At 37.2% G+C, this 22141-nt stretch overlaps 3 protein-coding genes across 7 annotated transcripts; 2 read left to right on the top strand and 1 right to left on the bottom strand.

Moving 5' to 3' along the window:
* Window positions 1-1872: 1872 nt before the first annotated feature.
* LOC140038816 (uncharacterized) lies at window positions 1873-11107 on the top strand. Its single transcript, XM_072084206.1, has 17 exons — window positions 1873-3385; window positions 3515-3599; window positions 4887-4965; window positions 5048-5200; window positions 5309-5386; window positions 5721-5825; window positions 6562-6628; window positions 6722-6783; window positions 7069-7208; window positions 7315-7441; window positions 7564-7678; window positions 8385-8473; window positions 8830-8913; window positions 9001-9342; window positions 9711-10244; window positions 10479-10538; window positions 10749-11107. The coding sequence occupies exons 2-17, from the start codon at window positions 3562-3564 to the stop codon at window positions 10827-10829; spliced, it is 2154 nt and encodes a 717-aa protein (XP_071940307.1). The 5' UTR covers window positions 1873-3385; window positions 3515-3561; the 3' UTR covers window positions 10830-11107.
* Window positions 11108-11608: 501 nt separating this feature from the next.
* LOC113738127 (anaphase-promoting complex subunit 7) lies at window positions 11609-18185 on the bottom strand. Of its 5 annotated transcripts, XM_027265315.2 has the most exons (17): window positions 17984-18185; window positions 17742-17810; window positions 17586-17636; window positions 17179-17316; window positions 17018-17080; window positions 16709-16824; window positions 15935-16019; window positions 14817-14922; window positions 14187-14260; window positions 13981-14031; window positions 13701-13901; window positions 13566-13610; window positions 13324-13417; window positions 13053-13198; window positions 12740-12969; window positions 12548-12608; window positions 11609-12188 (listed from the first exon to the last, which is right to left on the bottom strand). In XM_027265315.2, exons 1-17 carry the CDS (start codon window positions 18056-18058, stop codon window positions 12102-12104), a joined length of 1692 nt encoding a protein of 563 aa, XP_027121116.2. In that variant the 5' UTR covers window positions 18059-18185; the 3' UTR covers window positions 11609-12101. The 5 variants fall into 5 exon arrangements, with proteins under 5 accessions (XP_027121116.2, XP_071940302.1, XP_071940301.1 ...); XM_072084201.1 differs by lacking the exon at window positions 17018-17080; XM_072084200.1 differs by lacking the exon at window positions 17586-17636.
* Window positions 18186-18196: 11 nt separating this feature from the next.
* On the top strand, window positions 18197-21989 carry LOC140038815 (uncharacterized). Its single transcript, XM_072084205.1, has 5 exons — window positions 18197-18714; window positions 19136-19273; window positions 20080-20137; window positions 20638-20891; window positions 21046-21989. Exons 1-5 carry the CDS (start codon window positions 18344-18346, stop codon window positions 21116-21118), a joined length of 894 nt encoding a protein of 297 aa, XP_071940306.1. The 5' UTR covers window positions 18197-18343; the 3' UTR covers window positions 21119-21989.
* Window positions 21990-22141: the final 152 nt, after the last annotated feature.

Genomic DNA, 22141 nt, shown 5'->3' with positions numbered 1-22141 from the left:
AAAACTGGAGTTCGACTCGCATGAGCTCGAGTCAATGCGAGCCTTATCGAACTTGATCGAGTTCAAGTTAGAAAATTTCATTTTCTTGACAATTTTTGAGCAAAAAGACATTATTGCCTTTTTTAAATTTTCATATGACCTGAAATATTTTGTAAATTCAATCACTCTTTTAGGTATAAGGGTAATTTTATAATAATAATATATTAAAGAATTAAAATTAAAAAACTCGATAAGGCTCGACGAGCTTTCGAGCACTACTTCTGAATACTCGAACTTGACTTTCTCAACTTATCGAGGCACTCGAACTCAGTCAACCCGAGTCTGAGTCAAGTTTTTGATTGAGTTGTTTGTGAGCAGCTCGGTTCGATTACAACCCTACCACAGACGATGGATTGAAAGATCATTAAATCTCCCTAATTTTTGCTCCATTCTTGAGTCTCTGAAATAATGTTAATATGATGTTCTACTTGTCCAAAATATTTTGAGTAAATCTTATATGCAATGTCAGTATACACATTATCATATTTGGGTGAATGACATATGAACAAAATTTGAATTTCAAATTCAAACTTGACACATGTCACATATCTAATGATGATAGTATATACATTGACAGTGTATACAGGATTAATCCAAATTTTTTCGGTAATTTACTCATTTTGAAGGAAAAAAGTTTGGCGAGGTTCCAATTCTCACCCTTAAGTCCAAGCAAATACTGGGTCCTCCTCCGCAAGTGCAAAAGCAAACCCGCTTCGCTGATTACAAAGGTGGAAGCCCAAAATGCAAGACATATTGCAAGTAACCCAACCCAAACCAATCAGCTGGACAAGAGCAGCCCAATTATGTTTTACCAGAAATACGTGTGGTTTCTGGTAAAAGACTAAAAAGAGTAGACTAAGTAACACAAGGGAGATTCGAATCCGCCCAAAAGACCAAATCACAATTCCCAAGAGACAGTGGGCCCAACAGGGCCCATCTGAATGTAGCAGACAATAAATGCACCCTTTCTGCTACCTCGAGTCCGCCAACCAGACCCAGATCATTCACAAACGGTCATAACTTCGTCGGCGCATTTTAGCATCTTTATGTGACGCGTGAATCCATGAAATATCCAAATCGGGTTAAATCACAATAATAAATTCAGAAAACTCACAGGAGAAGACGAGACGCGAACCTAATCATATATCTAACAAACATAATTGAGTTCAAATTTTTTTTTTATAAAGGATATATTTTTATTTTATAAAATCTGCAATGCACTAATAATAGAGAATACATCAAACATATCATCAATATAATAATCTGAAAAATTAATAGATGTAGAGAATAATAAAATTTTAATAGATTCTGAATTCAAATAAATCACAAGCAGGTCGATAAAGATTTGCGTGTATTAACAAAAATAATACTGGACCTGTTATCCAATTAATTCAAAATTAAAATTGACGTTGAAATCTATTGAAATTATGTAAAAATTTCAAATCTAACATATAAATTTAAAAAAGCTGTTAGATTTAATAAAGAAATGACAAAAAACTAAAGAAAAACTCCAATCGAAACTATTTTTGTTAGTTGGTAATTCTTTGTGTCCCAATCAATTGGTTACTATTGAGCATAGACTTAGTAGTTTTAGGGGGCAAAAAACCTCAGCGGCCATTAAACTATTGGCGGGATCATGTTTTGACCATCGAACTATTTTTTGTCAATAATTGGCCACTAAACAATTTAATCCGTAAATCCGTGACCATTTCGTCGTTAATTGCTCTTAAGTTCTGAAATTAGCATTACACGTGACAATGTCTGAGGGCAATTTTGTCCATCAACTATGCGATCTTCTTCTCCCCTGAATTTCTTTTCTCAAACAATCACCGAATGGAACATTATGTGGAGGAAAAAATATGGACTCAATTGGGAGCCCCAAATCTTCAACCACAAATCAAAGATATTAGGAAGGCCGTATTTTTCCACTGAGGGATCTGAGCACTATTTTTCCATTTCCAAAAGTAATGTTCGGCTAATAACAGTATGCATATTAAGAAGAGTCGTACCAGTCCAAGATTATCAGTTAATGCATCCAGCACTTGCTCAGCTCCGTCGCATCCGACTGCTATGTGCAGAGGAGTCAAGCCCCCCGGGCCTTTGACATCGATCTAAATACATAGCAGATTGAACTTACCTAGGGCAGGGACAAGGCTATAAGCGGGACTGTGACCCGATGCGAGAGGCAGAAAGAGTAGCCCCTCATTCAGGTGATCCGGCCACGCGAAAAGCATCCAAAACAATTCTCCAGTCTGGGAACTAGACAGAAGAAAGAATACCAGCCTTCCCCGACCTATGACCATGACCACTCATTTCTTGTGGGTAAGCTTAGCGCGCCCCCAATCCGGGCTGACTCTCTCCTTCTAGTTCCCCTCCCGCATTCTAGTATCTTAGTAGGACTTCAACCATAGACCTACAATTTCGTCGAACAGCTCTATGGAGCAACCCATTTTCTAGCAGTGCATCTTCAATTGAAGAGCGTTTTTCTTCACCCATGAGTTTGTTGATCAGAACATTCAAAAGCATCTTGACTGCTACACACCAGTCATGTTCGACTGAGAACTCTATAAGCCATTTGAAACGCTGGAATGGAAATGTATCCAAGTTGGGATCTTGAAGACCCAATCTAAACTTCAACTTACTTCTATGGAGGAGCCAACCAATTTCATGTATGAAGGCAAGAGCTTGTTTGAGGAAAGAAATTTAGGGAGAAGAAGGTCGCATAGTTGTTGGACAAAATTGTCCTTCTATTTTGCCACGTGTATAGCTAATTTCATAGATTAAAAGCAATTATCGATCAAATGGTGATGAATTTATTGATTAAATTGTTTAGTGGTCAATTATTAACAAAAAATAGTTTGATGGCTAAAACATGATCCCGCCAATAGTTTAATGGCCGCTGAGGTTTTTTGCCCTAGTTTTAGGTGTAGACAAAAGCTTACGATCCGAAAAGGACAGAATGCTAACGTGCGCACTTCCTGTTTGAAGTCCTATGCTTAGCGCATCTATAAACTTCATACACAGTAACTTTCTGCACCGTCCCCATTCCCACGGCACACAGTCACACAGTTGTCACTGTCAAAAAACTTCATTAACACTTTCATAATTTCTCTCTATCTCCATGTGTATTTAGGACTACTATGCTCTTCTATACATTGACCCCATTTACCTCAGTGTAAGTATATATCCATAGAAACTTCCAAAAAGCTAATCTTGAAATGCATCAAGAGGCAGCAGCAGCATTGATTGATTGCGTGTAGTTTCGGGCAATGTGGATAGTTTTCTTCTTTCCCTTCAATCTGCCTTTTACTAAAAACCCTAACTTTATTGTTCTTTCAGCTAACAGGTAATGCTTAAATGCTTTTTTTAAAGCACTTGTGTATTCACTAGTGGGTTTGCTCTTTTATGGAAATGGAGATGGTTTGATGATTCTTGTGGAGTTTTAATGTTTTCATTTTTTTTTTTTTTTGGTTAGGTAAATTTGAAGTTTGTATTCGTGGAGAAATTTAAGGTGATAGCAAAATGTTTGGATTTTCAAGGAGAAGAATGAAGCTTGGAAGGTACAGTAGCGTGTTTCTGCTTCTGTTTTTCTCCTTCTACGTAGGAAAGAAGATTGTGAAGATCGGACATTTCTAAATTTTACTTTAAGCTGAGGAACAACTAGTCCACATTGACTTTCAGATAAACTAACTTGTATTGGTCTTTACGAAAATATATGGTACATTTGCGTATGTATTTAAAAGAAGATGGTATTTATGTGATGTTAATGGTATAGCACATGGACGGATATGCTTTTATGATTGCAGTTGGTAAAAAAAAATTATGTATGTCCATTTTAAATTAGTTGTTGGAGGATAATGTATTTTAGGAATTCTTTAGTTGTAGTGGAAGAATTAGTTCTAGGTGTGAAGTCGGTTGGCTGTTGAAGTACGGGAATGGTGGGCTTTGTGCTGTTATCTAATTGCAAAAGTGCCTTGTTTTAATTTACTAAGTTGTCAAGACTGCTACATTTGTGATTATTCGAATTAAAGAAGGTACTTGAGTTATCAAGATTAACATTTCAAATAGGCATTAGCTAGTGAAGAAAGCCAGATTCTTAAAGTAGGACAATGTAGGGTTTGTATTGAATTTGCTACTTCGGGACCATAGTTTTAATTCTTTAAATGCCTGAAATTTGACTGAAACTTAATTTTCATGTGATTATTTAGAGCCTTCTAAGTGGTTGATGTTTACATTTGACTGGTTTCTTAAGAATTTTGTTGTTGATACATTGCCAGTTCAGCTGGTGATTAAATGTTGTGATGGATTTGGTGCAATGCAAATTATTGCTGCTATAACAAGGCTCTTCTTGTATTTCCTCTTTTCTTTTCTTGTTTGGTATTGCGCACAACACATGATGAATAGCACTAACTTTAACACTATTAGAAGGAGAAGAGAAAATATGTAGTAGACTGATAAAATATAATGGCTTTTTTTTAATAAGAAAAAATGGGTTGCCAGCTTGGAGGTAAACAAAGGTTACATAGTCTATGTAGAGCAAATCAGGAGGCTGGAGCATTCTGTTTGGTACATTTGATTAGCTCCTTGGTCAGTTAGACATGAGGGATTTAATAGTTGCCTTCAGTAATATACAGTAAATCTTTTTTGTGTTTTTCACTATAATTGCAACAGGAGAATTTATTTCGACCCTGCAGTTGGTTGCACTCTGTTTTTCGAAGTCTGTAATTTCTCTGTTTGAGGAGTACCATAAGCATCATCAACAACTAATCAGTTTGGGCAATTACATGCTTAGTGGAGAATTAATTTTTCTGTCCATTCATTCTCATACAATGAACTCCCTTCTGCAGATTGAAAGTTCAACTTTCAGACTCAGCTCAGGGAACTAGAAGTCCCATCAGACACCCGAAACGTGTCAGCAGTTACAGCGTAAGAATTTTCATATGCGGTGTATACTTGAGAAGATAAGGCAAGTATGCATGAAGTTGCACTAAGCTCTTAATTCTGTCAGGGCCAAGGGCTTGCACCTGCACTTAATGCTTCTCATGAGTCAAATTGTCAAACTCCATCTGGTGCACCAGAATTTAACAGCTGTACATCAGGAAGCTCAGAGAATTGGATGGTGCTTTCAGTTACTGGAGACAAGCCGGCACCTCGCTCCAGCGTAAAAGATTCTGCGCTTTGATCACTATTCAGTGCACATTTTGTTTTATTCAAACAAATCATCATGTTCCTTTGCAATGAAGCTGAAAATATTATCTTCTTTATGCAGCATGCAGCGGCTGTGGTTGGGAACAAGATGGTGGTAGTTGGTGGTGAATCAGGAAATAAATTATTGGATGACGTGCAGGTATACTCCTATTTCTTTCTCGGTTCTTTCAGTTTTAGTATAACTGGTCGTACCTCATGAAAATATAATTGTTATTGATGAATATTAATGTAAACCAAATGCATAGAGCACTTAAGCCAGGCAATGGTAGAGTACTAAAAATTTGATTTTCACGTTGATATGAATACATAGGAAAGTTGCAATGAAAATCTATCATCTGCTGGGGTGTAAATAGGCCATCTTGTGGTGTAGATTGGTGACTTGTTCAAAGAGAAGTTCTCGCTTTTGTTACTGTACATATTTCTGTAAAATAATTTGTGTCAGGGGTTGTAATGCCTTTGATTTATCTTCACAGGTGCTACATTTTGATAGATTTTCCTGGTCTACAGCTTCATCAAAACTCTACCTTTCGCCTAACAGTCTCCCACTCAAAATTCCAGCATGCAAGGGTCATTGTCTGGTATTATTACACAGTTTGGCAAGATTATAGTGATTTTCCTATCTTCCACTGCTTCACTCTACTGAAATCTGTTGCCTTTTTTAGTTGAATTATGCTACTTCACTTGCTTTCTGCTAAGTTTTGTAAAAGTTCTGTAGAGTATATATTTCAAACATGCAACCATGCACATTTTTGTGAAGATTTTGGAACTATTTGTACTTGGGTGGGGTAGATTGATCGTATGCATCACATGTACATAGCTCAACCATGAGTAACATTTTAATGGTTACATTTCTTTCTTACTCATGAAAAGGATATAAAGCTTGGATAGAATTTGTTAGTGGAAAGGAGGTTAAGTCCAAGTGTCCTTGATGTAATCAAAGTTCCTGGCTGAATGAAGCAGATCTTGGGCTTTTCGCTCAATCGTCTGAAGCTAATTTATCTTGATTATGAAGCATAATTAACTGAAGTTTTAGAATTGTCGTTGGGCAGGCTATTGACAAAGAAGACTGTCCAAAAAAATATAACTGAGTTCTGTGTGGTGTATACCTCATGTTTATGTTCTGGGATAATTCTTTTTGGTTAAAAATTCACGTGCTTTGTCATGTTGTTGTTCCACGATATTAATTTTCTTATGTCTTGATGAAATTTTCATCCAAGGAAGAACTAGTTGTACTTGTAATACTTTGTATGTGCTTCAGAACTCTAATGATTCAAGGTCAGCGTAAATTTTTTCTTTTTTCACCCTAATCCCTAGGTTTCTTGGGGAAAAAAGATACTTCTAGTCGGAGGCAGAACTGACCCTGCTAGTGACAAAGTTTCAGGTTTGTGTTCTACTTATCAGTAGTTGCTCTATATCTTTGGCTTTACCTTCCTTATCTGACCTAATGCAAATTTATGAATTTTGGCTTTTGTAGTTTGGGCATTTGACACAGAAACAGAGTGCTGGGCACCAGTTGAGGCAAAGGGAGATATTCCGGTAATATCTCCATCTTATTGACAAATTTGGGCATATTTTCATTCTGTTATTTTTCTTCTGCATACAAATTCCAGCTGGGCTATGCATCTCTTCTGGTCTGGCAATTTTATGGATGTTGTCATTAGCCAAATATGCAGCTAGAATTTTTTTTTTTTTTTTTTTTTTTTTTTTTTGGGGTAGGTTGCAGGTTTATGTTTGCTTGTTATAGCCGCATGTCATTACTGTGCCCATTTTCTAATGAAGCACCCAGATGAGGAATACTGACTTGTGTTACATGATTAACAGGTTGCTCGAAGTGGTCATACTGTGGTCAGAGCAAGCTCTGTTCTGATTTTGTTTGGTGGTGAAGACACTAAAAGGAGGAAGTTAAATGATCTCCACATGTTTGATTTGAAATCTTTTCATTGGCTCCCACTTCATTGCACGTGAGTAGCCTACCTATTGTCATTTTGTTTCTTTTTATGTTTTTATCATTTTTTTCATTAAAAAAAAAAGATGCTTAGAATGCATATTGCTTCTGTATGCATTCAGAGGACCAGGACCATCACCTAGATCAAACCATGTGGCCACCCTCTATGATGACAGATTGCTTCTGGTTTTTGGTGGAGCATCAAAATCTAAGACATTAAATGACCTGTACTCTCTGGACTTTGAGACGGTTTGTCTTTCCAATGATTTTCCCTGCTAAATTCAATCTGAGCAGAGCATGTCCTCAAAAAAATGTGCAAATGGCCTGATGCTACTTTATTCTAATACAAGTTATTGGGACTCTATCCTCAGATGATATGGATGAGAATCAAGATAAGAGGTTTTCACCCATCACCTAGAGCTGGCTGTTGCGGAGTACTTTGTGGAAGTAAATGGTACATTGCTGGTGGTGGAAGCAAGAAGAAAAGTATGTTAGCAACTTACTGCAAGTTTGTGTCACTATTTGTGTGACGTATAAAAATGTTTGAAGGACCTAACATCTGTATCTTTCTAGTTTCTATGTCAGGCTTTTCATTCTTGAACAGTAATTTTTACTCTGTCTGACCTCATGATCCTTCCCCGAGCCTGTGTATGTGTATGGTATGTGTGGCTTGAGGTGTCTGGGGAGATTCAAACATACTAGGGGAGGCTTCATCCCTCTCATTTTCATGCTCTGGCTCCTCACTTAGACATAGAGGTCCCTCCAGTTCTTCAGACTGATGCTACTCCTTTGTCAAGAATTCTGTTCATTATTTACAGAAGGAAATGTCTCAGATAAATCATGGTTTACCTGTTATTTTAAAGACATTTATTTGTCTATTGTGTCCAATAATTTCCAATGATTTGACATTATCTAAATCATGCCATGAATAGAACTTTGAATCTTAACAAGGAGAACTTTATGAGCTTACTGAAAAGCTTTGGTTTATGTTCATCTGTTTTTCATCTCTTGGGATTCACCAACTCTGAAAGTTAAGTTTCCGGAGTAAACAAAATACTTCTAAATTTGAGATTTTCAGTTGTTGATTATGGATATGAATGGTCTTGAATCATGTCTAAGGTGATTTACTTGGTGGGCTACAAAATCTTAATATTCCTAAAGTCTCGTTCCCCTTGCCTTTTATCATTTTTAGGGCATGCAGAAACTGTGATACTTGACATTCTAAAGCTTGAATGGTCTGTGGCAGTTGCATCTCCTCCATCTTCTATTACTACAAATAAGGTCAGATTTCTTGTCAAAATAATATCTCTGGGATTTTTAGCTTTAGTGTTTTTGACTTATGCTCTAAAGATTATATTTGATTGTGTTGGACATTACATCGGAATAGTTCGTGATTTGGTTGCTGAGCTTATGAATCACCTTTTGAGATCCACAGAGTGTATGAAAAATGTTAACTTCTCAATCTAGTCAAATCACAATTATCTAATCAAATATCCTAAAGTCTAACTTGATCTTTATGATTATTAAGCATAATAATGACAAAAGGTATAGTAATATTCAGGTCTATGGGGAGTCCATATGGTTCCTTAGGAGAGGGAAGTGATAATATATAACATTAATTACCTAATCAAATACAGGGATTCAGCCTCGTGCTTGTGCAGCACAAGGAAAGAGACTTTCTTGTTGCATTTGGTGGTTCCAAGAAGGATGCATCAGATCAGGTGAGGAAAAGCCTTGGAGTTTTAGTTTTGGATGATATATTGGTAATGAAAACAGTCATAATTGGTTTTTAAATGATACATTAACAGGTTGAAGTGCTGATTATGGAAAAGAGTGAATCATCACTTGGTAGGAGATCAACTTTAAGTAAGGGTGCAGGAACCATGATATCTGAGAACCTGTTAAAGTCTACTGGCTTGGCTGCCCAACCAAGTAACACTGTTCTTAATGGGACTGTGGAATCTGTTGCACGACAAAATATTGCATCTGCAGTTGAGCATGGTTCTGGTCGAAGATCGTTGTCAGAGTCCTTACTCATTGATCCAAATTCTAGTGCTGGCAATGTGTCGCTTCGTAAGCAATTCCATGACAAGGAAGACCCCACCAACAATGTGCAAAGATTTCAAATTTTTCAAAGGTTTTCTACAAATGTCTCCATCTGTTACTCTGTTTTCTATTTTTGTCTTTCATGAAAGACTTTTGTTGTTGACAGCATAACCTGTGGGCATATATCTCCCATTTGTATGGCTTCTTATTTCATCAGCTGAGCTTTTGATCTGTCCTGAAATTAGATACTCAGTGGTTGTTTAACCCCTCATATGCAAGTGTGGATACATCCCAATTTTCAAACCCACATGTATTCTTTGCTGCTTTTCTTTATATTATGTTTGTCCTTTTCTTATTAGAGGTGACTTCAATTTTCCGTTGAATTAAGAAACTTGTTACACAATGCTCAACAGAAGGATATATTTATGTATCCTGGATTTTCTTCTAAAATCACATATGCTGTTGATTTCAGGGTGTCGAGCAGAAACCTAGAATTCATGATACTGGATCTCAGGCATACACAAATGTAGATAATTATAATGCTAAAGAAATATCATCTGCATCGGAATCTGGAAACCTGGAAACTCACAGGAGACAAGGAAGTGGAAGCTTTTCACTTGATAGCGATGACCTTCTGTTTCAAGAAAGTGATGGCAAAGCAGGGGTATCAGTGCCTTCCAATGTCCATCAATTCCATCAATCGTATGAATTAAAATTGGGTGCCCTTATAAGAAAGAATGGAATTCTAGAAGGGCAGTTGGCTGCTGCAATCTCCAGTCGTGAATCAGCAGAGAAGAACTTATCCACTGCTGTAAAAAGTAGACAGGAAATGGAAAAAAAATTAGCCGATGCCATGAAGGAGATGGAGTTGCTTAAAGAGAAGTTAGCTGGTGTGGAATTGGCACAGGAAGAGGCCAATAGCCTATCCAATATTGTCCATTCAGACAATGTCAGGCTTGAGCATGATGTGGCTTTCCTTAAGGCAGTCTTGGATGATACCCAAAAGGTGAGTGGTTTATTTATTTATTATTATTATTACTATTATTATTATTATTTTGTTGGTGTGGGTTTTTTTTTGTTTTTTTGGGGGGGGGGGGGGGAGCGGGCATAGCACCTGAACTGTTGTTTGTGGGCAGTGACAAAGTAGTATGATTTGGCACAAATGCTATTGTACATTCTAATCATCCAAGTCGGGACTTCTCCTTTTAGAATGTGACATCCTTTTCCATGTATCCGACAGGAACTACATTCAACTAGAGGTGTCCTTGCTGGAGAAAGAGCAAGAGCATTCCAGTTACAGGTACAGCCTTCATTGAAGTTACCTTCCGAATTGTTAATTACTGTTTGAGTTTCCCAACCATAAAAACTGAATAGGGATGGAACGCTTGAACACTTTGGGTGTCTTAGTAATTTTCATGAGCTTCAGTTTACATTTTCACTCTAGTGACAGTGCTTCGATGTTCACTTAGGCTCTGGTTGTCTATTCTGTCTCTGTATATTTTTCTTGCAGGTAGAAGTTTTTCACTTAAAACAGAGATTACAGTCACTGGAGAATCGAGCACCAACTCCCAGAAAACCTTTTCATGTTTAGTACATAGGGGCTCGGTCTATTATATGTACATTTGCTGTAGTATTGTTGGTGTACATAGTTTATCAACTTTCCAGAATGTAATTACCTTGCCTACCAAAACACAATCGCTGTTCTTACCTATTCGTGGCTATCTGCTGTATGGTAACTGTGGGCAAAAGGATTGTAATGATAATCAGGATAAACCAGACTCGCAACTCGAGCCGATTAACTAGCATAAAAGTTCAGCAAGTAGTACTAGCTGCAAAAAGCTTACCGAAGCTGCCTTTTGCAGAATCAAATGTTATCACACCACATATCATAGATAGATTGCGGCAGGTTACGTTTGATTGTAGCTTGCAAGTACCTGGATTTACTCTTTTAAGTCTCTCCCTGAACTTCACTGAAGAATGAAGCGAGAAGAAAAAAACAAAAAGGTGAGTCAGAAAGACGCTGTCTTTACCTAGTATTTAGTCTATTAATCGTTCTCATATTGTCACATTTGCTATGTGAACCTATTGTTCTCGAGCCTCATTGAGACTTGCATTCATAAACCCAAATGCTTTCCAGACATATTAGTGATTCATAAACCCAAATGATTCCTTAAATAATGAAATGATTAAACGTGTAGAAAGGGCTTGGCCATCACTAAAGGAGATGATGCAAATACTTAGGTCTTCTACAAAATGTCTCCTCAACTGAGCATCGGAGCAATGGATTCTTGGAACTGCAATAATCTGGCTAAACACAGATAAGCAGCAGAAATGACTCGACAGTACTAAGATGACAGAAATTGTTCAACCTTTGAAAAACCGAGAATGCATTAAAATATTCGGTCACAGTCATTCTGTCAAAACATCCCCAAAAACCATCTAGAGAATAATGCGACATCAATTCAGTTCTCTTTCCCTTCATGAATTGTAGCTGCAGCACCTATACAAGTTTTGCCTAGAATGGTGATGGCTATCAGGTTTGGTAAGCAAACCTCTACATCCGGTAAGCAAATTCCATGGGTGCTTGGCCCGTTGCCGTTCCGATTGAAATGTAAGATAACTTCAGTATTATATAGATATACCCTAATATCTGTTACAATTGCAGCATTGGGCTTGTTGAATAATATAGAAGCTACTCCGAGGCAGGCAGGCAACCTGTGTTGCTAGACAAGATTTCTGCTTCTTCACTCTTTACCACCACAAATTCCATTAAGCAACGTCACTGCATGCACATAGGCCACAATCATGCTCGTCATAAGATGCCCACCAAGGTTAGACAAACTGGACAACCTTTAGACACCCATCATAGAAGCTCATTCTCCTCCACATCCCCATCAACATCCTCTACATCATTTTCCTCATCTTCTTCAGGGGCATCAGGATCCACTCCCTGCATATAATGGCAGTCAAGTAGACAAAAGATACAGAAAATAGCTCATTCTCTCTAATTTGCTCTGAAGTGGTAATCTTGCCAAACAACTTATAACTTGCTATATGAAAAGGTGGACATTGCAGAATAGCCACCATAAAGAAAGATGCATAATCTAGTCGCGGATTTTGGGTCAAAATAATCCTTAATCCATACATTTCTGTTCTATAATCATTAGAATAGGCACAAAGGATTTGGAGTGGAAACACCTGAGTGTCAGAGAAATACTGCTGGAATTTGGCAGCTATCAAGCTTGTCATGCATATGCACAGATATGAAGAGGTCAGGTTAATCGACAGAACAGGAGAATGAAAACGAACCTTCATTTGTTTCTCCAAACGCTCCAATCCTTTCTTTGCAGCTTCATTTTGAGGATTGATCCTACCACACATAAAAAACTTCCATTATTAAGACTGAGTTTTTCCTTTCTCCATCACAATGCATAAAACTATGTTCGCTTGTCCTCCCTTAGCCTCCTAGATAGAGAGACAAAATTTAAACCGAAAGCTAACCTCAATGCTGCTTGATAATGCAACAGAGCATCTTGCAGCATGTTTGTGGCTGCAAACACTTGAGCCAGCTTAACATGCAAAGAGTCATCCGCCCAATCTTTAAGATATCGCTCGAGGAGAGATACAGCATCTCCATTTCGGCCTTCCATGACATGCAGCTCAGCCAAAGCTAAGGCAGCTCCAAGGTAACCCGGTTCCAGCCTGAGAGCTGATTCATAGAACTTCTTTGCCTGTCAAAAAGGAGAAAAGAGAACGTGTAAGCCAATTATTGCCAATCTTGCAATGAAAAGCAGCAAATGTTGAAGAAGCTCACTTTTTCTCTTCCAGTAGTACTACTAGCATGCACATCACCAACTAACTTTAGGGCTTTTGCGGATTGGGGCATGGCTTTCATTGCTTCCCTTGCAGCATGCAAAGCCTCTTTAATCTTCGAAAGTGCCAAATATGAACGAACTAATCCTGAAATTGAATTTCAAATCTAATGTCAAATCTAATGTTTCTCATCTAATGTCAAAATCAAAAGCATGGCTATCAGTAAATATAAAGTGCATGCTAATTGACAACTCACAACATGATTAAGAGACCTTGATAGGAACGAAGATCAGCTCTTAAATCCTGAGCTCCCCTGAAGGCAATAGCAGCTGCATCTGGCCGATTCATTGACAACAATAAGTTTCCCTATATATTAGGGACAATATGATCAGTTCATATCTATTCACCAATAAACTTGATGGCAAAAGAGTTACTGAGGATGAGAACGCATCAAAGCTTTTAAAAGTGCTGGTTCTTTAATAAAAGTTTCAATGTAAGGAAGATGCATCACTACCTTCACTATATAACCTGGTACATGCCTCTCATCAATTCGAATGCTCTGGTTGCATAAAATGGGACTGCTTCAGCATACACTATATGGAAAAGTATAAAGGAATTATTGGGTGGAGAAAAATGAAAGAAACTTGACCTTTTCAGCATAAGAGAGAGCTCCTCTATCATCCTTCCTTTCCCATAAGACAGACAACGCAACAAAAACTTCAGGCCTTGTGGGATCAATATTCAACAGATCATGCACCAGCTTGTTTAACTTCGATTGATCAGACTTAGTCTTTAAAAGCAAGGCATACTCATCCATATATGCAACAACATATGGATCGATGGATCGGACCTGTAAAAATCATATAACTTGAAAATTGTGTTCTCAAAAATGACCTAATTATATTAGCACCAGTGGCATCTTTACTTACCTTCTCAAAGTTCATAATGGCTTCATCAATTTTCCCAATAATGGCTTCTACCTTCTCAAAAAAGCATTTGTCTATGAGCAAAACACACACATTTGGAAATCTCAACTATTTCATACAAGTAAATGAGTGGTTTTGCTTGACATCACTCTCTAAATGAAGATGCGAATTATTCTTTATGTAATTCTAATGTCTAAATTGTTGATTACCTTAGCCATTTCCAGCAATATGTGTATGTTGTTTGGAAATCGTTGCAGGAGTTCTGAAAAGAGCTCTAAACCACCTGAAAAGTAAGTTCAAGGTATTAACCAGGATGTACAAAAGTAGAGCATTCACATTGAAATCATGAGGCTTTTAGTCTCATCAAACCAGGGTGTAATAATGGATGGACTAAGCATAAGCATGCGCTTCTAATTTATGACAACATACGGTTATGCCCAATGACTAAAGCTTTCCAACAAACACATTCACTTACACGCAGTGAACACCCCTTAAACATAGTTTTTAAATGATCAAAGTTGATGCTAAATTTAACAACCTATAAACTAATATCGCAGAATGTCCATTACCTCTACAAGAAGCTACTCTGGAAAAACCAAAGTTGCACCACAATTAATGGGCTAAAGAGTCACCAAGCATCTAAAAAACCAATACCAGTAGAAAGACTCCCCTGTCCCAGCAAAGAGATGCATTTATCCGCATAAACTCCTATAATTAGCCCCCATCACTTAATTTTTATCAACGAATAATTTATTTGGTTTGTGACATTGACAACTAGTCTTCAAGATGTCAAGAAGGGAAAAGCATGTCCCAACATTAAGCAATAAAAAGCGATCAACCTTTATAATCATTTGAGGCAATGCAACATTGGGCTTCAACATAATGCTGCAACCACCGACTTGACTCAAGATGATCAAAAGGAGCTCTTGCACTTCTACTTGGCGTCTATGTATATAAATAAGAAATTATAAGATGACAGGAAGAATATTGGAATTTGATGTTAAAATAATGCAGGTTCAACTCAATTTGGATATGGTTATTGAGTAAGAATTAGAACTAATAGCACCATCAACTAGGAAATAACAATGGGGCATGCAACAAATGAGTTCAAAAAGATGGCATGTAGAAATGGTGTGACTAGTTATTCATTATGATGTTATCTACTAAAAACAAGATTTGCCCTCATTTCCAACTAACTGAAAATGAGTATCATCATCTCAGAACTTGAGAAATGATTTATACAAAGCAAGGTATAGGAACACAAGGCCTGAAAATTTAGGAAGGAGATGAAGCAGAAACAAGCTCTATTGCGCATTTCTGCATTTACGTAGAAGCTAATTCCAAAATTTAAATACAGTTTCAGAACACATATCCATTACAGTTTCAGAACACATATCCATCTGTCATATGTTTACTGAGTAACCAGCAAATTGCAATAAAAATCTGGACATCTACATCCCAAATTACTAGTGGTTTATGAAGTGCAGATCATCAAATGGCAGGGATCCAAGTCACATTGGAAGGTCGAAAATAACTGGTAATACACCAAGGCAAGTAGGTATGAATCCGGCATTCCTTTGTTTAAAGGCATCATATGAGAAGCAAGTTTCCATGGCATGGCCTTAAAAAGAAATTTAGATATTAACCACTCCTCAAACACATTAGCAATGCATTTTCAGATTAAAAACAAGTACACACAACAAATGCTAAAATTAGCACTTCATGAAAAAAAGACAGTAAATTCAGATTTGCACAAAGTCAGTTCCAAATGTTCGTGCAAATAGTTGACACATTTTGGCCCAGATACAGTACACACATTGTCGGACAGGTATAGACTGTCATTGGAATGGTCAAGAGAAAATTCAATTACATGCTCTAGAAAAACGAACATATTTCTACATTTGTAATTTGGGATGGAGCCTCAGATAACAGAGCGCGATACTATATTAGAACAAACCTGAGGAAACAATGAAATAATATCTTTTGCTGGAAGACCCAATTCAGCCAAAGCTATAATAGCTTCAATGATATAAGGGCATTGCCTGCAAGATGCTACAGTAAGACTAATGACAACAGAAGTTTGTATGGTAACAATCATCATACTGCAAGACATGGAAAGAGAATCTCATGCATGAGTGATAATTCCCACAAGCAATCATCTCAGCAAGATATGTTCTATGTGTGAAACAAAAGAGGTACAAATCTACAATTTGTGCAATATAATTGTCATCTCTCTCATGTCAACGTAGTCATCACTACTTTTCCTCTGTAGCAAACTGTTGAAGATATGTGATCTGATATTATGGAAAGATTTGATAATATAAATATTAGGAAAGATTTGATTATAGTATCATATATTAATTAGGTATCATATGATTATAGTATCATATATTAATTAGGTAATAGTATGATTATAGTATCATATGATTATAGTATCCACTTGTGTATATATATATTTGTATATTGTGTAGTCCAAGGTGAAATAGAAGAAAAGTATTTTTTCTCTCCATTTTTCTTAGTTTACACAAACAGTTAAAAAAAATGATACGTCGAACAAGAACAGAAGAGGGAGGGAAAAAATTGAAACTTCCACCTTACTAATTTCAGAGCAAAGACAATTAAGATGTCAGAATGAAAAATTGTAAAAGGAATAAATTTAAAAAATCAAAATGCTGATGGACAAAAAAATGTTGTGACTAAATGGGAAGAAAAACTATTAAACAGCAAAGACCTTAAACACTCCTTATAACAGGCAGCTGCTGCACGAGTGTGTCTAGTATATCGATAAAGTTTTCCCATCATCAGACTCATCTGCAAAGTTTTTGCTTTACTTGGAATTCCCTCCATCTGTAAAATTAGTAAGCAGCAAAAACTTCTTTACAAAGATAAAACTTTTGACTATAGAGATAAAAATGAAAGTTTCTGCAGCAGCTGAACTCAATACATAAACACACAGAGACTAAGTAGAATCTCAACGAATTGTAATGGACTGTAATGAAACTGATAGACATGATAACAAAGAAAAGTATTATGTATAAACCTCAATCAGAGCAGCCCTGTTCTCATTCAGGGCACAATATGACGAAGCAATTCTGAACTTGACCTGTTCAAATGTTGAAGAAAACAAATTTTTTTTAAAAAAAAAATATGTATAACCATATAACACAATTAATTCCAAACGCAAGTAATCCTTCAAGATACCTCATTTTCGTTAATGGCTGAGTTGTTAAAAGAACTCGGAGAAGAGGACCTATTTGAAGCAGAAAGTGAACTCCTACTCGTTGTTGCGGTTGGTTTCAGAATTGTTTTCAGGTGAAGCAATGCTTGTTTATAAGTGTGCTACATAAATTAAATCAAAATAGCCATCTCTAGATTAGCACCATGTTAATTTTCACAATAACTAGAACAAACATAGATACTTATATAAGTATTTGAGAACAGAGCACAGCCCAGTCAAGGGTCTTCGTTGCTCATAGGTTTCAAAACTCAACAACCCATTACCATGCCGCTTCTTCCTTCCCAACCCTTCATTTCTTTCTCTTATAAAAAAAAAAAAACATTTTTATGTAAGTGCAAGATTAAAATTCTCTCTCAGAAGTTCAACTTACAATTGCTCTTCTGTACTCTTTCTCTTTAAAAAATGAATCACCAAGTAGCACCTACGGCAAAAATAGAATCCCAAGTGGCATTGAGGGGAAAAGAAGAAAAGAAAGAAGCAAAACAATTAGAAAAGAAAAGGCTGTAAATGAATGCAAAATACAAACCAAACTTTCTGCTTTCAATTGTGGGGAGGCTTCAGAATTCCCAGTAGACGATGAAACAAGGAAACCACCCTAATTCAATTTAACAAAAAGGAAAAAAGATCACATTTTTACTACGTCAGCATAAAATTAAAATCACAACTTCTGAGCTGAAAATGAAGATTGATTAAGTGCAGGCAAATAGTAGCAAAGAGAAAAAACCCTAAAGATATTTTCGAAATGGGTTCCGGAGACAGAGAACTCACGAGTAATTGTGCAGAGGTGAAGAGGCCGTGATCGAGGAGGGTGGTGACTTGGTCCTTGGGGACGTAGTGGTCCATCGCTCAAGTGTTTGATGAGTGACTCAGTGAGTGAGGGAGAGACAGAGATATGGGGACTGAGGAATGGATTTTGAATTGGAGGAAATGAAGGAAAATTGGAATCGAAACCGCCCTCCCCTCCTCTTTTAAAAACCTGCTCTTGTCTTGTTTAACTAAAGGCGCTGGTAAAAAGCATATGGAAAAAACCACGCCTTCTTTACTGTTTAGACTCTGAAACATCACCGACTCCACACCACAAAGTAATGAATTCAATCTCTCTCCCTCTCTCTTCGTCTCACGTTCTCCATGGATTCACCGTCCCCTTCACGCATAGGCAAATCCTATAAGCATCAGCCCAGAACTTTGACCCCAAGATCATTAGAGAAATCGATCGCCGGAAAATCTTGCTCCATATGCCTCTCCGCCATGGAGCACCGCCGAGCAGCGGTGGTGATACCCTGCACGCACTCCTACTGCGTCGGCTGCATCCGCAAATGGAGTAATTTCAAGCGCAAGTGCCCTCTTTGCAACGCCGACTTCGATTCCTGGTACTGTAACTTCAGTCCCTCTTCTCAAGCATTCCAGAAAGAAAAATTGTCAGCTCCAACGGACGAAAAAGGCTTCATTCTGCAGGAAATTTACGCCAGACGACGACGTCGTTTACTTGAACGCCAAAGGTCTCAGTTTTTTACTTTAATTCATTCTGTTTCTTTGTTTCTCGTTGATTAATATTTTCTTTTTTAGGAAGTGATAAGAAAAAATATTGGAAAATTCTATCAATTTGTGAATTTGTGTAGTTGATTGTTGCTTCTAGTTTTTTATTGTTTAATTAACGTCGGAGAAAACGATAGAATAAACTGTGAATTGTGTTTTTCTGTTATTTAACTTGGCTATGTTGATTTTGGACAGCTAATTTCGTTAGAATTTTCATTTTAGTTTAATTTGTGAAAAATGTGATTTTGAATAAAATTGGAATCTTCTTGGTATGAGAAGTTTTAGTCAAGCTCAAAGTTTGCGAATCTTTACTTTTATAATGTGGCCGATTTTATTATCCATCGTGAATTTTGTTTTGATTGTGTCGCTACATATTGTTATTAGATTAATTAGAAGATCCAGAGAAGAGTTTAATGCTTTAAGCTTGAGAACAAGGCCATTACCAGGGCTGCGATCATTTGGGCAACGACGTGATGAGCATCCTGATGTCATTTCTGAAAGAGTTCTCCGGTGGCGTGCCAGGTCTTGTTCTGTATTAATGCTTCTTTAGCTTAATGTATCGAAATGATAGTGTATATGCTGTATGACATTCATGTTGAAGTTTATAGGGTTCAAAACTGTATTCCATTAGCATTGAAAAGCGGAAACCTTTACCTGGTTGAAGAACAATGTAACGGATTTTAAGGTATAACTTTAGGAGAGATGAGGACTGCAATAATAATGGCATTGTACTCATTCGCTCTAGATCATGGAATTGATAACTTTGGAGTGTCTTACAGCATTTAAGCCTAGTCCTTTAGCTTTTTAAGTGTTAGGATGTTCTGGACTGTTCAGCTATTTACATATAAATGAGGAGTTGATCTTCTCTGGTAACAATCTGGAGTCTTATCTATGCTTTTGCTGATTGGTTGGATTGCAAGTTCTGGCATCAAGGTGAATTGGACAGTCTCGTTGGGTGTCAATTAGTGTTGATTTTTTCTTTCTTTTAACTTTTATTTTTATGTCCTTGTAGTCTCATATATCTGTGCACACTTTCCTTTTTTCTTACCCAACAAATTTTCTTCTTTTGGGACATTCATTTCCACCGCAATTGTTCCACTTATGCAACTATTTGTTATGCTTATTAGAGGTATTAATAGATAATGAGTTTAATATGCCCAGACATAGGTTTGTGCTTTGCTTAATTTTCAGAGAATGCCCTCTACCATGCTTGTTTTCTGCTGGACCTCTAATTGGAATGTGTGGATATTGGTTCTTATATGTACTACATGAAACATCAAGCATTTCCCAGTAGACTAACTTGAGGTTTAATATTATTCTGATTGCAGCATATACAGACAGCAGTTGCAAGCTGTTCCATTTTCTTCCAAGAATTGTCTCACGGCGGTATGTTTTTAGAGAATGTTATAATATCTCCTGTCCTTTGTTTCGTAAATGAGGGAAATTTGGGAAGAAAAAAGTTGAAACTCCAGGCCTGAAACAGGAATTGTCTCATATATCAAAGTCCGACAACTGCTTGTGTCAGCAAGAGATCAATAAAACTTCTGATTGGGTTTCTTTTGTATCTCCTAATCCAACCAAACTGAGGTCTAAGGTTTCAATTTCAAACATTAATTACAACATGGAAATTGATCAACTGTGAATGTCTTTTTATCTTCTTTGCAACGGTAATGTGGTTGGTAATGTATTGGTAATTGGCATGTCTTGTTCATGTTATAGTTTGAGTACAACAGTCTTGCTGCAATCTTGTTAATTCAATTCATTGGCATTGCTAATAGTTGAAATGATTGGAACTAGACTAACTGTGTTGTTGAACTATGTTCTTACTGATGCACATGTCATGAAACTGACTTCAAGCAAAATTTTCATATGCATTCTGATATCAGCAATTAATGGGAAGCTATGATGCGAAAAGAGTATTACTACAGAGAATAGAACCCTGGATAAGGAGGGAGCTGCATGCTATTCTTGAAGATCCGGATCCTTCTGTGATTGTCCATGTTGTAACCTCACTTTTTATTTCTACATATCAACAAGAGCAACATTGTTCTTTGGGACAACTTGGAGTTCATAATGATTTTCTTGCACCTCTGCGACCTTTCCTGCATGAAAGAACAGAGATGTTTTGGCATGAACTCAGGTATAATATTTTTACAGCTATATTGTAACCGCTAAGCGCAAGCTTTGTTTAGAAACGCACTCTTATGTTTTCAATATTGAGCTTGTGCTGTTGCCTGCTGACTGTAAGTTGCCTCAAACTAATGTGTTTGCCTGCCCTGTCTATGCTTCTCCAGATGCTTTGCAGAAAGCTCATTCTGTATGGATGCTTATGATTGTATAGTGAAGTACAAAAGGTTGGTTGAATAACATCATTGGAGTGGCTGATTTGCTTCTCTAGAGCTGTGTGCTGGCTAGGTTGACAGCAAAGAGAAATGCATGCCCTCTAGGAATTTAAGACAAGTTTTGTGAAGAACTGCATGGTGATGGTCATTGTGGGCGGATCTCCAGTTAAATTCCTCAGCAGTGGACATCCTATTTTCAGTGAAAGTTGTCCAAAAGATGCTGGCAGTTTCGGCTACAGGCATTGATTTCTTGGGGATTCAGAGCTGCTGACTGAGAAGGTAAGATATATCAGATTTTCGAAAAGTTTTCTTTGTTTAGACATGCCCAACAAAGTTGAGGTGGTCAACAGTGTTGATCCTGTAAAGGTCTGTCAAAGATGCACAGGAAAGCTGGCAATATTTTTTGTCAAGCTGTTGATTGACCAAATCTGCGTACTGTATATCTGCAACTTCAACCAGAAATCTCTTGGGGAAAAATGATACAGAATGGCTTACAAGGTTTTCAAGTGGCCGGTCTGCATGCCATATGTTAGCTGCATCTGAAGTCTGCCATTTCAACCAGAAACCTCCTAGCAAAAAATGATGCACACTGGCTCTTGAAGTTCCCCAATATATATATATATATCCCAAAAAGTTCAGTGGGGAAATTATCCCTGGAAGAAAGAAAGAAAGTCTTTAAATTCTTCGCTCCGCCTTAAGTCGGAAGGCCATGGGAATGTATCATTTTTGCTCTGGTTATATGAATTGAGCACACAAGAAACTGTGTGCTTAATGTATCTTGGAACATTTAGAACTTGTAAAGAATTGAGGTAAAATGTGGCCCTATACTCCATAGTTTTGGATGTACTTCTTACAAATTTTAAGAGAGTAAAATGTGCCTGCACGCGTTTCTTACATATGCAGCTTAATGAATTTACGCACAAGTCTGGCGACTGGGCATTCAGGGGCTAGTTTTTCGAGCGTTTCTGTCTAGAAATTTTGATGTGGGGCCTTTGTCTAGCTGCAGTTCAGGAATTTAGGTGCAGTGGCTAAGTAGAACAGTTTGTTT

Source organism: Coffea arabica, chromosome 3e, assembly GCF_036785885.1.
Source record: "Coffea arabica cultivar ET-39 chromosome 3e, Coffea Arabica ET-39 HiFi, whole genome shotgun sequence".
NCBI lineage: Eukaryota > Viridiplantae > Streptophyta > Magnoliopsida > Gentianales > Rubiaceae > Coffea > Coffea arabica.
This window is presented reverse-complemented; position numbering and strand designations above follow the sequence as displayed.